The sequence below is a fragment of the Monodelphis domestica genome, chromosome 1 (assembly GCF_027887165.1).
Source record: "Monodelphis domestica isolate mMonDom1 chromosome 1, mMonDom1.pri, whole genome shotgun sequence".
Lineage (NCBI taxonomy): Eukaryota > Metazoa > Chordata > Mammalia > Didelphimorphia > Didelphidae > Monodelphis > Monodelphis domestica.
In genome coordinates, this window is record NC_077227.1 from 470605573 (window position 1) to 470620690 (window position 15118).

Consider the following 15118-nt stretch of genomic DNA (forward strand, 5'->3'; position numbering starts at 1 on the left):
ATCAGTAAAGGTCTCTGGTAGTAAATGTTTTTATAGACTAGCCTGCAAACCAAAGTTTGGAAAACACTTACCCAAGTCTTCCAGGCCTACCTGGGTCAGACAGACACAGTATCTAGAAAACTGGGTAGCAGTCACCAATCTCTTTCATCCCTTCATCCTTTATTGAGTTAGAGGAACTGAGGGTGTTTATCCTCAAGGAGAAGATTCAGAAGACAATCAATAGTTGTCTTCAAGGATTTAAAGAGCTGTCATATGGAAAAGGAATTAGACCTCTTTTGTTTGGCCCTAGAGGGATGAAGTTGCAACAAGTCAGATTTAATTATTTCCAAATAATTAGAGATGTCCAGAAAAATGTAATGGACTGCTCCTGGGGGTAGGGGGTTTTCCTTCACAGAAATCTTCCAGCAGGATGATTATTTGCTAAGTATATTATAATAGAGATTCCTTTTAGCTATAGGTTGGACTAGAGAGTTCTCACAACCCCTTCCAGTGCTTTCTGGATTCAGTGATTCTGGATTGCCTTGGAAGGAAAAAAAGCTAGGAGTCTTTGGACAGGGCACATAAGTCTGATGAGTTGCAACTTGTGAAGAAAGGAATAGCTCCTTTCACCTCATGCAGGCATGAGCAAGAATGCAGATGGTTCTGCAACCAGTGCAAAGCTCTTATTTTCCACAGAAGTTGTTTCCATCCTTTATTTTTCTGCCAGCTTTTTCCTTCAGGGTGCCTTTTCCCAGCATGCTTCCTCATCGAGTGGGAACAGTTTGTTGTCTTGAATTTTTCCCACCAGCAGGTATTGAAACTGGGAAAGTTTGGCTGGCATCACTCTCCTTGGTGAGCCAGAGTCCAAAGAGCAAGCTGAGCTGATGCAATTTTGAAGCAAGTCTTTCACGATTCACACAGCTGTTCCCCTTTAGCCCCAAAGACTTTGACATCATTAGATGAATTGATTTTTGGATTTTGTTGTCTCAGGGTGGAGTTTTTCTTTTCATGTATTTTCCCTTTTTTTTTTTACATTTTTATCTAGGGTGTGACTGGAATGGATGGACAAACAGGTCCAAAGGGAAATGTGGTAAGTCTTTGTTAAGCATCTAGACACATTGTTTTTCCTAAATTACAAGTGCTAATTGCTTTCTGTATACATTCCTTTTAAGGTCAGGAGCAAATCTATTTCTATAATACGGAAAAGTTAATAATGTATGTTAGTTTTACAATTGATTTCTAAAAGAATTCCCCCCACAGTGCCCAGCAGTATCTGTTGCATCATGACATATGCTCAGAGTAAAAATCAAAGCATTTAAACATCAAATCAGCAAAACCAGATGCTTTAAATGAATAGGTTTTAGCCCTTAAAGAGATCAATGATTTAGTACTTAGGCCACTATTTGGCAGACTGTCTCAAGAAAATGATGCTATCTTATGTAGGAGTAGAAGGAAATTATGTGAAAGATACTGGCACATTGGAATGACGGGAATTTTCAATTGAAACTTGTTTTCGCCATTGAGTTCCTTACATATATTCTTGGACTAGAAGTCTTGAGGTTATTTGCATATTTGCATTTCTGCATTCATTGAGGAAACCAGACACAACATTCAAAGACCTCTAAGAGTAGAGTAATTCTATAAGACTCAGTGGTAGATTATAGCAAAAGAAAATCATGTTGATCATTCTTTTCTGACCTAATATAACCATTTGGGATTTCAGTTAATTTGGGAGATATCTACTTGGGCAAACCTGGCTACTCTTATCAGGCAGTATTCTGAAGTTGGGTACAGAACAACCTGAGAATTTGGTCAGCACCATTGTCCCTCTAATATATATATATATATATATATATATATATATATGTATATATATATATATATATATACATATATATATATATATGTATCAAACAAACATATATATATGTATATATACATATATATATGTGTTTGTTTGTTTTATTTTGTTTTGTTTTGTTTTGTTTTGCCAGGAAGAGCAAGTCAGTGTCATTGTTGGAAAAAATATCTGAAATCACTTGTTAGGGACTGACTCTAGATAGCAACCAATTAAAAAAGTCAGCACCCAATTAATAAATGTCACTGGTGTTTAGGCACTATACTAGGTATGGCGATATAAACATACAAATGAAACTTGCTGCCCTCCAGGAGTTTGCATTCTATTAGGGGAAATAACATATATATGCATACAGAGATACAAAATATATAGAAGATAAAATTCAAATTAATTTTAGTGTATAAGAGGCACTAGTTTGGTGGTGGGTGGTGAATGATAAAGAAAGGCATGGTGGAGGCAGTGGATAGAGAGCCAGGCCTAGAAACCTGGGTTCAAATATGACCATAGATTCTTCCTAGCTATAAGACCCTAGACAAGTCACTTAACTCCAGTTGCCTAGCCCTTACTGCTTTTCTACCTTGGAACCAATACTTAGTATTCATTCTAAGACAGAAAATAAAGATCAAAAATAAAAATATAGGCATGATGTAGGAAATGTCAACATTTAAAATCTGAGCTTTGAAAGAGGCTTAGGATTATAAGAGGTAGAAGTGAGGCAAGAATACCTTCTATTCCTGGTAGACAGCTTCTTCAAAGCATGGACACAGGAGATAGAATGCCATGTATGGGTGACAGCTTCCTTAATAACTTGTTAAAATTCTTGACATCCAAAAATCTACCTAAACCTTTACTGAAGATTTTTTAAAATTTTTCAGTTTTTGTCAACTGTCTGGATATCAAGTTTTATATGTTTGCCTTTTGGGTGAAGTTGGATAATTTCTCACCACCCAAACTAATTGTCTAAGGTATAAGAGATCCCTTTAGTTTGAATACAAGTTCATTTTGTGTGATTTTGCCAATAAATCCTGATTCTCTGTCACTGTCAAATGATCAACTTTTTCCCTTGCTCTCATTGTTAGTGTTTGAGAGAGAGAGCCAATTTTCAGGCTGGAAGATCGCTGTTTCTTTGTGGTGCAGACTATTAATTCCACTTTGGATTTTGTTCAGTACCTTTGTTATTTCCTTCTTTATAGGGTCCTCAAGGTGAACCTGGTCCCCCAGGACAGCAGGGTAATCCAGGTGCCCAGGTGAGTCTTGTCTGCCTAAGGAATGATGATAATGTTATACAAGGGAAGTTTCATGTCTCAGAGCCCCCAGAACCCAAGGAGTGATAACACTAAGCTTAAAGTTAAGACACCTAGTTTTAGAACTTTGAAATCTTTAGGAACTTCATTCAGTACAATGACCAGCCAAGGTTCCAGAGGACCCAGTATGAAATGCTGTAATTACCTCCTCATAACAGAGAGGAGATGGACTCAGAATAAAGATTCACACATGCACACACACATATACTGGACATGGTAGCCAATGTAGAAATTTATTTTGCTTAACTAGAAGGGGTTTTTATTTTTCTTCCTTTCTCAGTGGAAATGAGGAAAGGCTGGTGGGAAGGAGAGAATGTAGATCTGAAAATGAAATAAAATAATTTTTTTAAAAAGACATTTATTTTTGCATCCTGGACCACCTTTTAAGTGTCCTGACTTTGGACAACTCATTTAATCATGCTGAACTGCTTTTTCCTTATCTGTAAAAAAAATTAATCACAACAGGTATCAAGCCTATAGGTCAGATCAGATAATAAGTGTTATGGTGCTTGAGGAAATTGGAACATAATCTCCACAAATGTAAGTGGGCTTTGTTGTCATTAGTATAGTTTGCCCAGTATGCAGTTGTCCATTTAAAACCTTTCCCAAGATTCTTGTTATCCTCTGTGCCTCTAAAACACTCTTGTCTCTTTACGTGAGTTCTAGTCTGTTGCAACTGATACAGTATACTCCAGATTGCTAACAGTAAAGTGCAGGAGACTGTCATTTTTAGTTTTAGTGAATTTTTGGAGAAATGGAACTTGAGGTCAATAAGAGTAAAAATAGTACACATACTAAGCAGATGTTCTGGGTAAATCAAATGATCTAACTTCTTCCCTTCCATTCATTTTCTGTTTATAGGGACTTCCAGGTCCTCAGGGTGCAATTGGTCCACCAGGAGAAAAAGTATGTGGTTATGCTTCCCACTTCTTCCAATAGAAAATAATTTAATGGCCATTATCAGCATGCTTTTGCCCATCTGACTACCTCCCTACTACCCCATTCCATAACTCATTACACATCTGTTCTTGCCTGTGCATAGAAACATTTAATCTGTCAATATTCAAGCTAGGAAGAGGAAAATTGCAGTTAATATCTAATTTATAACATTTGCATTTGTTTTCCATCTGAAAGGGAGCATTTTGAGGGCAGTAAAATGTCAGGATGTTTTTGCTTGGATATTATCTAGGAAAAAAAGTTGAGGCATAGAAGAACTCTTTGACTTTCTGCCTTGGGTAGGAGAATTTTCACTTTAATATAAAACATCTTCTGGGACCAACAGTGGATTGTTTCTAATTGATTCTGTGGATACATGGATCCCATGACTTGGTGCTTTGGAGACCCTTTGAAGTGAAAATTCTCCTTTAGTGACCACTTCATTTGGGTGAGGGCATTGGTCAATAAAAACCAAATTCCCTGAATGAAAATTTGTATTTGCTTAATAGGATTTCTTCATGATGTAAATTTGTTCTAAATTGAGTTTTATTGCTTTTAAAACATATCCTTCCCCCTTCTATACCTTGATGAAAGCATCATTCTGGACATCTTCTTTTTATCTACTCTGAAAAGTTCTGAATCTTTGTGATGAACAAAGAATGTGGGATCCTCTTTAGTAAAGCTTGGGTCTTGATTTCATTCATTAGACTAATGTCTTGACATCATAGAAATTCCTTTTTCATTTGAAAAGATGATAATTCAGTGGAAATCGGTATCCTTCATTAGCATCTTCTGATTCAGATCTTATCCAAGTCATGATGGAGATGCTCAAAAGGCACCTTGGGAAAAGGAAAGGGGTGGAGATGTTGCCATTGTCTCATATGTAACACCAGTGAATACTAGACAAATGTGTTAGGAGTATTGACCACAGAGTGATTTCTTGCTGCTCTTGTTTTCCTAGGGTCCCTTAGGTAAACCTGGGCTTCCAGGAATGCCTGGTGCGGATGGACCTCCTGTAAGTCAAGTCAACTTTTAAAATTTGAATTTCTTGAGTTAAATGGAGTTGAATTGAATGTTCCTATTCTCCCAAGTCCCATCTTCCCATTCTCCCTAACACAGAAACCCACTCATCCCTAGCCAGAAGATATATTTTACAAATTCATGGGGATGGACATTTCTGAGCTTCATTTGATTCATTCTCTAAGTCTGTTAATAAGTACACATTTGGTATCATGCCTGATTGCACAGTAATTATTGGGTTTGGGACACGCTTTTCATAATGTGTTTCAATCAAAGAGTGGAGATTGCCTTGGTAGGAAAGCTATTATTTATTACCATGTGTCATTTAATTATTGGAACCTACCCTGGCATCTTTAACAACTAATTGGGGGGGGGGAGAAATAATCAGCTAGGTGTGAAAGATTCTCAATGAGTAATCTGTTCTGTAAAAACAGGGAGTGGGGGTGCTAAGTCCTAATAGTAATACAGAGATGTATTTTTAGTTTGCAGACATTGAAGGGTGAGAGAGAGGCATGAATTTATAGTGTTGTAAGCTCAAAACTGCACTGCCAAAGAGATGTCCTAGAAATAGTCAGTTAAACTCACAAATCTAGTCCACGGTCAAACTGTGCAAGCTATAAAAAATAATGTAGTCGGATTGGGGGGGGGGTTAGAGGGGATACAATGTACAATGGGGGCAGTTTTTACTAGGTCATTGTCTCTGTAAGGGGCTACCATGTGTTCCCCTAATGGTTCATTACATATGGAATATTTTAGCTATTTTAATAAAAATGATGAATTTAATCAATTATTAAAGCTACACGATATTTTATAGTTTTAATAATGCTCTAAGAAGATAAACTAAATAAAAAGGTTAATTATGTTAATAATTTGGTATCTGATTTGTAAACAGCTCTTTGCTTTAGCTTTCACCTTTAGATCTATGGCTTCATAGTTCCAGCCCACAAACAGCTCTGGCCCTAGCCCCAGACTAGTCCTGGGCACAGGCTAGATCCCATTCCATTCCCCATCCCCTTTACCACCACCAAAATGGGCCATGGACTGAGCTCCAACTAGAGGCTGAACTCTTAATCTTGAAGACAAACTGCTTCTTTCCTTTGGCTCAATCCCTTTATTCATGAGTGGTACTGATTCCAAAGAAGGCCAGACCTGTAGCTGTCTTAGGACAAATATGCCCAGTGTACTATGCAGGTACATCAGTGTACATATTTTTCTTATGGAGAATTAGGAAAAATACCTTTATATATTTCAATATAGTCAAAATGATATACTTAGATTTAAAAAAAAATAACCACCCAGATGTTGAAAGAGTTGTTTTTTTATAGCCAACTCCAGTGAAATTGTCAGTTATAGAGAACCACTTATAATTCCTTTTTTGAGTAATGTGTGTCCCAAGCTCCTTGCTGTCTTCAAATATATTTTCTGACACTCATGGGAATTATGATGACATCGAGTGAATAGCAAAAGAGATTGAAAAAAAATTTCTTTTGTGGGAAAAGAAATTCACTGATATATAGAAAAATAGTTGTTTCTCCAAAGTACTATCTATAGATAACGCTTCTGGTACACTTGAGTCAAAATATCTGCATGCACAAAAAACCTCCTCTGCCCTCCAAATGTGTCAGAATGACTGCCTCACTACCGATTCCTGAGTAGTTCAAGAGAGACCTGGTTGTCATACTGTAGACTCTGAAATAAGCAGGGCTCTAGGAATTACTCCCTAACTGCAGATTTGGAATTCTCTCCATGTAACTGCTTTTTTGGAGAGAAATTAATCTGCCATATGATGACCTGAATTCCAGTCACAGCTCCTGTTAGAATACCAGCAGGAACACAGCACTGGGCCTGATAAAAAAAAAATAAAATAAAATTTGGCCATGAGGCTGTTTGCTTCATTAAGATACCCTTGAAAGCACAAAGACAAGGTTTTACATTTCCTGACTTGGTTGACTTGTTTATTTGCCCTTTGAAAAACTGTTAAGAATGTATTCTAAAGCACTAAAACCAAATGTACAAATATCTTATCCCCTTCTTAAACAAATATATTAAGATAATGTTTCTCAAAGTGATGGGCCATTGGGTCTCTACCACATGACTCTATTCCAGTAGGCTTTGACTGAAGCAATATTTCTTGACAGTGGATATTTCTCTTCTTTGTCTTCTAAATATTGGCTGATTGAACATGAAGCCAGAGTAATTAAAGCTCACTGAAAAATAAACAGTACTGGAAAGCTAGGTTCTCCCAGTCCTAAGAATGAATTGGTACATGCCTGGATTTAAAAGAGCACTAGGAGAGAAGGATAGCAATTTTAACTAGACCTCAGTTTCCTCATTCGCAAAACATAGAGCCTGGATCACTGGATCCCCAAGGTCCCTCTCTAGTTCCAGATGGAAATTCTAAGGGAGACGTATTCAGTAAGGTTGCAGCCTACAATCTGAAGATAAACTCCATAGCCATGTAAGTTAAAAAAGAACTATAATCAGTTCCAAGCTGAGTGATGGGAGTTGCTGATCTTAGCCCTTGTCAACAGCCTTTCTTCTTGCTTTTCTTCCAGCAAACAGATATTTAAGTTTTTAGAGACAGCACAATGACAGCCAGCCTAGGAAGCTGTAATGTCCAAAGGCCAGAGGTCTAGTTTTTATTCCCCATTTCTGCCATGGACTTAGTCTGCGAGGTGAAACTTTGAGCAAATTGCTATTCTTGTCTGCACCCCGACTTGTTCATCTGTAAAATATGTATCGGAGGGTGGTACTGTGCTAGGACCACATTAAGAAATCCCTGCAGGATGACTTGAGCTCACTGGGGCCATAAATGTCTAGAGACATCTTGACAGAGAGCATCACTAATGATACTATTAAATGAAGCATGGGTAAGAGCTCTTTCAAAGGTGGCAGATGGAATAATTCAGTTTCTTCTTTTCTGTCAACAGGGACATCCTGGCAAAGAAGGCCCTCCAGGGGAAAAAGGTGGCCAGGTGAGTATCTTTCTAAAATGTTTCAATCTCATTTAGGACATTTTTTGCTAAAAGTTCCATTTAGTAAAAGACAGTATTCCTCTCTGGCTTCTCAGAAGACTAGTGAGTTAGGGCCAGAAGAACAGCCCAAATCAGTGTTATTTGCAGCCCCAACTAAGTATACAAACACCAGGTAGAGCAAGCTTGAGGATGTGGGTCTAAGGAGAGCCAGCTAGCATGAATGGTCAGTGATCCAGGCCAGCAAATCTGCATTGCCCACTACATGGAGCCCCACTGTTTGCAGAATTTCAATTCATGGTACAATTCCCTTTCTCCACTGTGTAATATCATAATTCCATGGTTACCATGAGGGGAGGGTCTGAACCTATGGTTATGCTGATACAGGAAATTCCCTTTACCAGTACAGCTTGGCACCTTTTCTGCAACTGATTGTTGCCAACACTGCTGAAAGATTAGGTAACTTTCTCAGAGGCACATAACCTATATGTATCAGAGGTATGACTCAAAGTCAAGTCTTCCTGTTCTAAGGCCATCTCTCTATCCCCTACACCAAAGCAGCTTCTCATAGGGGCACCATATTCTCATGATACTTGTGCATCTATAATCCAAATATAGTCCCCTAAGTAAAATGGCAACTAGTACAAGAAGAGAGGACAAAGGGAAGAACAAAAAAAAAAAGGATATTTTCAAGTGAAAAAGATGCATTATTTGTTAAACTCCAGAGATTGCTTAGTATAGTAGAAGAGATGGGATTAAAAGACCTTTATTACATTATTACATTTTAAAAATACTGGAAATGTGACTGCTTTTGTGTTAGAAACAAACCACCCTTTGCACATAAATCTAGATAATTGGTGCTGTGTAGTTTTCACAGTTTCCGCTTAAGAGGGATCTCTTGGATGCATCCTCCACAAATGTCAAGGGGAGGCAAAGAGGATTGTAAAGTCAGACATTCTACAGAAGCCAACTATCTCCCTCAGGGTATGCAGTGATCCAAGTCAAATAATGTAGAGGTTTTTGCTTTTGTAGGGGCAATAGGACAAGAAAAAAAAAGAAAATCATAATTTAGATATTGTTGTTTCATACAAGTTTTCCCATCCCAGTCTCTAGGGTAGAATTAAACCACTTAAACCATCTCTTTCCCTGACCTCCAAAACTAGTTTTTGGCTTATCAGGAGGCTGAACAAAAGTTCCACTGTGTGTCCTCTTGGGCTGAAAAGGATTTCATTAGCTTGTTTTACAAAAGCTTGATTGATTGACTTGATCTTCACCCTAGAAAAGCCTGGTTATCATCCAGTATGAAGAAATAGTACCTAACTCAATGACTGTCTCTAGAATATGAACATTATACTATACTCATCAACCTAAGAGAATTTTTTCTAAATTATGTTTTGCAAACATTAGGTAATCTACAGGTGTTGTACTAAAGGCCGTAACTTTCCCTGAAATATTGCCATTGGCTCAGAAGGTTACTAACAATATTTAAAAATAAAGATTTCTCTTCACCTAACCAAACATCACCAGGAACTCTGTGGCATCCTAGAATATTTATTTGCCTGGTTCCATTAAATTAAACTTGGATATCACTGTCTGATGTAATAATTCCTAGTCTTTGACATGAGGTCTTCCTATTCTATTAGGTAATGGTTGTCTCCAATACTAAGTGGGATTTCCAGCTATAGATTTTGGTGTACATATGATTAAACTCTGGTTGATTATGATGTGCCCTGTGGATTGCCCAGTATAGTCTCTTAATTCCCTAGACATGACTAGTTTTGTCCATTCTTTTCCAGTTTTCTACACACTGTGGGTGCTTAATAAGTTTTTGTAGTGATTGTTGAAGTTGGAGACTCACCTGTGTCTTTGTCACACAAGATTTATGGGCAAGAGGCTACATTTTCCTCTTCTGTTACTTCTTTCCCAATCCATTCAGTCACTCATGATTTCTTGGTTTATACCACAGCCAGCTTCCCACTTCTCCACTCTGTTTACCTCTATTCTCCACTCAAAAACTTGCAAAGGGTAAAAAGGAAAGCCCTGATGGCTTCCTGATAGCTTAAAATGGCACACTTCAGTTGTCCTTAAATCATTTTCAAGATGGGAAATGAATAGAGTGTTACCAACTGAGATTCCATAGCTGTTAAGAGAAATTTAGGAGAGGTCTTAATATAGTATAAGCAAAGGAATAAGTGTGACTCCAGTTCTGAACATAAGGGTCCTTAACAGATGTTGACTGATTCCATCAATGGAGGGGCAACTACCCAGGGCAGGGAGAGTGTTTGAAGATTTGAGGAATAATCTCTACTAGACATATGGCAACAAATGTCTTAAAACTTGGAATCTAAGACAAGATCATCCTATGGTCATCCGCTCAAATACACTGCAAGCTCTTCATTAAAAGCCTTTGTGGCAGAGATGAAATTTCATTGTCTTATACTCTTCTTCTGGTACTGTCTTCTCATATGCTAACAAACCATTTTAGACCCATCATCCATCTAGAGCCAAAGACTTAGGGATTCTACTCTTTAGTTGGCCCATTGAAGGAGAATCATTTCCTTTGTGTTGAGTCCTCAAGTTATCCGGATTAATGAGGGAACAGCCTGAATTGGTCATTGAAACAAAGCCTGTTGTATTTCCTTTAATCATAGGGTCCACCTGGTCCCCAGGGTCCGATTGGATATCCAGGACCTCGAGGAGTCAAGGTAAGAACATTGTGCAGAGCAGAAATTCTATGTCCCTTCTTTCTCTTTCCTTTAAAATCTCAAATTTGGTACTTTGACTTGGTTGCCTGGATTTACAAAATCTCTCTATGCTTAAGCCTTGCCACAAACTCCAGATGGAAACATTACTGACCTACAATTGCTACCCTTGCTCCACCTGGTTAGACAAGTACTCTGGGAGAATGGGAATGATTCATTAATAATAATAATTAATGCTAACTGACATTTATACAGTACTTTTAAGGTTTGCAAAGCTCTAAACAAATATTACATCATTTGATGAAAAAGATTCTGGGGCAGTCAGGAATGGAGAGAGAATCTGGGATTAACAACTAATGTGGTTGTAGTATTCAAAATCATCAGTCCGGTAAACCTGGCATCTGTCAACAGAATGAAGTTCTTTAGCCTTGAGCTATTTCAATGGGTAGATACAATTTGTTAGGTCCTCCTGCCAACCTCTGAAATCCTCCTCAGGCTGCAAAACTCAGGCTCAGGTGATCAGCTTGGAACCATTTCCTGGTAAAACACAGCAAAATGTGTTCAGAGACATTTTCACATTTAAAGAGAAAATCAGCACCTCTTGGGAAGTCTGGCCCGATCAGAGTTGTTAAGAGAAAGTTCAGTGTGATCTGTGTCCATTTATCCAAAATTGTATTTCTGCAGTTTTAAAGGCCTCTAGAATCTTGTTAAATGAAGCACAGAGCACCACAGCAATATCCAAACACAAGTCCTGTGGTGTTTCATTAAAGTTAACTGCATCTGTTTGGAACTATGTAATTTAATCTATAGCTATTGAGTTCTCTTTGGATGTTTACGTGCCCATCTCTATGTATATGGTTGTACTCTCCAGAATTATGAGCAGGCGAGATCTCATTCTCTGATCAAGCTTATCTAAAAGGCATTTTGAAATGGTAAATATCTCATCTTCACAGAAACAAGATGCATTCTTTCTCCAGTGCTTATCTTTGTTTTAAGGAAAATAGAGAAAGCACTTGATAAATCAACTGGATCTGGGATTTCTTTGTTCAGAGACCTACCCAGTGCAGAAACTCCCTCTACTAATCTAGGTCAGCACTTCCTGGGGAACATATAAATTTGGAGAATTACTTTCAGCACTAAGAGGTTAAACATGCCTCAGGGCCACATAGCCAATATGTACCAGGTCTTTCTGGCTACTAGTTCAGTTCTCCTCCTACTATGCCACATTATCTCTCAGGTTAGATTTCTTTTAAAATTTTTATATAGCGTCATATATTTTCTACAGTACTTCCATATTCCTTGATCACCTCCCAATAACTTTTTGAGAGAGAATGGACAGAAATTATGGCCCCTTTTTGATAGATGAGGAAATTTAGGCCCAAAGAGGTAAAAAAAACAAAACAACTTTTCCAAGGTTGCATAGCAAATTAGTGAGACTAGAACCAAGGCCTAAAATGATTCTCAATATGTATAGCTTCCCAAAATATTTTAGGGTGCCCCTTCAGCATGGTTTAGCAAAATTGCTACATTCGAAAGATAAGACTGACATTTGGCTTCTGTCTCTGCTAGTTTGCTAAATGTGTAAACTTGGACAAGTCACTTGATTTCCATACCACCTTATTTTCTTTCTTGTAAAAGGAAAGAATTTGATTGAAGTCAAAGGATCCAGACCTAGAAGGAAATTTAAAGATGATCTAGTTTAACTCTCCTTACTGCTCCCTCACCCTCATTTATTTATTTTTAGCTGAAGAAGCTGTGGCCTAGTCCTGTTAAGTAACTTTCCAAGACTAATAAAAGTGACAAAGCTGAGATTTGAACCCAGCTCCTCTGACACTCAGTTCAACCCTTTCCCCACAGTACAATGCTGTTCCTCAGACCTCTAAATCCTCCACAGTTCTGCACAGGAAAGGAAAATTAAATGTATCAGTTCCTTTCCTCCAGCTCCTCTCATTGGAATGAACTGCAGCTATAATAAAGGTGACAGATTCACAGAAGAATGACAATGGGAGCAGTATTATGTGTGTGTGGTGAAAAATCCTTGTCATGAAGTTAGAACCATTTGCTGATAGCACTGTTAATTGAATACTTCTGTATTTCTAAGGGAAGGGAGGAGGGGATATTTGCCTTAAAATTTTCATGATAAATCCTTTCATCTTGTCTCCCTGATCAGCATCCATTCCTGACATAAGCGTGAAAGGGACAATGTTTCAGTTTTTATTGCCAAGCCTGGAAGCTGAGGAATGGAGAAGAGTTCTTTTAAAAAAAGCATTCATCTTAGAAAGAAATGCATTCTAAGAAAGAGAATTCTTTCTTGCATTAAGAATACAGGCAATGTGCACAGATGAACTGACTCCATGTGTGCAGAATAGAAGTGACGACTAATGGTTATGATTAATATCATAATTAGCATCTTTAGCAGGATGATACAGGGACATTCAAGGGAGGTCTACTTATTTTTAGTCAAATGCCCACACTGTCACTGAGGGAAATAGCTCCCTTTGCCTTTCATTAATTTCCAGCAGCATTCTCCTGACTTCTCCCTTTATCGATTGAGAGCCTGACACCCACCTGAATTTGAGCAGAGTTCCAAAAGTACACCCCCCTGCATCTGAAAGGCTTGTCTCTTCATTGAGTTATTGGGGGCTGGTTTGGAAAAAGGCCCACACTGAGATGCCTCAGACATGAGTTCTATTTATAGGTCTGCTAACTCACTGCACGGGTGGCATTAGATGACTTGTTTCTTATCTCTGAACCTCCGTTTCCTGATATGTAAAATGTGAATGTTGTGCTAAATGGTCCCTGGTGGCTTTTTGAGCTCAAAGAGACTACATGAAAAAGAAATGGACTGGGACACAGCTGGGTGGCTCAGTGGATTGAGAGCCAGACCTAGAGACAGGAGATCCTAGGTTCAAATCTGGCCTCAGACATTTCCTAGTTATGTGACTCAGGACAAATCACTTAACCCCCATTGCCTAGCCCTTACCACTCTTCTTCCTTGGAACCAATAATACATCATATTTGGTTTAAGATGGAATATAAGGGTTTAAGGCAAAGAAATTCACTGGTCTTTAGAATGCCAGTGTTCTAGTTCCTACTCTCTGTGACTAACTTTCTTGGCTTGGTGATCTTGAATAAGTCACATGAAAGTTTGGAACTTCTCACTTATTCCTATAAAATAAAGGTATAAGTTATGTCTATGATCTCTTTCAACCCCAAGATGCTTTGGTCCTTTTATTATGAGTAGGACCTTAATGAATGCCTGCTTGCTGAGATACTTGAAAAACAATACATATCTGAGAATTGGAAGGGACCTAAAGATCTAATCCAACTTATCTCATTTTACCAGTGAGGAAACCAAGATGCAAAGAAGGGAAATCACTTGTCCCACTTCTCATGCATTAGTGGCAAGGCTAGGACTAATAATAACTTAGACTAATAATCACTAGCTAGACAGAAGAGGAGAGAGAGAGAGAGAGAGAGAGAGAGAGAGAGAGAGAGAGAGAGAGAGAGAGAGAGAGCTCTAGACATAGTCTAACTCCATCTTTAAGGTTTATAAAATTCTTAATAAATCTTATCAAGTAGGTAGTGCATGTGTTATTATCCCAATATTACATGTGAAGAAACTGAGGTTCAGAGGCCTTGAGTAGATACAGAACCACAGCCAATAAAGATAAGAGTTGAGATTTAAACACAGATTCCAAATATTGTTCTGTTTTTTTAATATGAGCTTCACCCACTTAAGACCAGTAAGTCTGGTATTGAGCTCTTACAAAAAATCCAAATCGATTATTAAAGAGATGGCCTGTGGGCAATTAGAAAGGGGAGTAACAATTCCTAGGAAGCTAACCTAGGTTCTCTCCACTCATGCTAGACTAAGCATATTTCTTTTTTTGGACAGGGTTACTATAATGCTAGATTTGATGAATACCACAGACAATATATATCTGGCTTTCAGCAAGGTACTTATGAGGCCATATCATTATATGTAGTAGAAGAAACATCATGTTTGAACTCAGAGCCTTTGTGTTCAAATACAGTTTCTGCTACTTGCAACCTACTGTATCTTGAACTGGATTTTTTTCTTTTCTGGGCCTCAGTTTCCTCATTTGTAAAACTGGGCAGGAGGATCTCCATGGCCCCTCCATCTCTAGATTTAGGTTGCTTTGACTCTATATCCAACATTCTTTCCATTCCTGTGCACCGCCTCTCTTTGTGTTCCACTATCCTGTACTCTCTGAAGATGATTTTTATTTAATATAAATATCCATCCACATGCTTGCGTCTCCATGGATTAACTCTGCGTAGTAGAGGTTAAACTCAGCCGTCTCCTTACATTTAAAATTTAAT

The 15118-nt window shown here is 38.1% G+C and overlaps 1 protein-coding gene across 3 annotated transcripts in view; it reads left to right on the forward strand.

Annotated features, from left to right (window-relative positions):
- Positions 1–15118, forward strand: part of COL5A1 (collagen type V alpha 1 chain) — a 307559-nt gene that overhangs the window by 205963 nt on the left and 86478 nt on the right. For all 3 annotated transcript variants that reach the window (XM_007475261.3, XM_007475262.3, XM_016433131.2), the window contains exons 22-27: positions 1025–1069; positions 3031–3084; positions 4003–4047; positions 5039–5092; positions 8028–8072; positions 10721–10774. In XM_007475261.3, coding sequence (XP_007475323.1) covers positions 1025–1069; positions 3031–3084; positions 4003–4047; positions 5039–5092; positions 8028–8072; positions 10721–10774 — 297 coding nt within the window. The remainder of the gene's footprint in view (positions 1–1024; positions 1070–3030; positions 3085–4002; positions 4048–5038; positions 5093–8027; positions 8073–10720; positions 10775–15118) is intronic.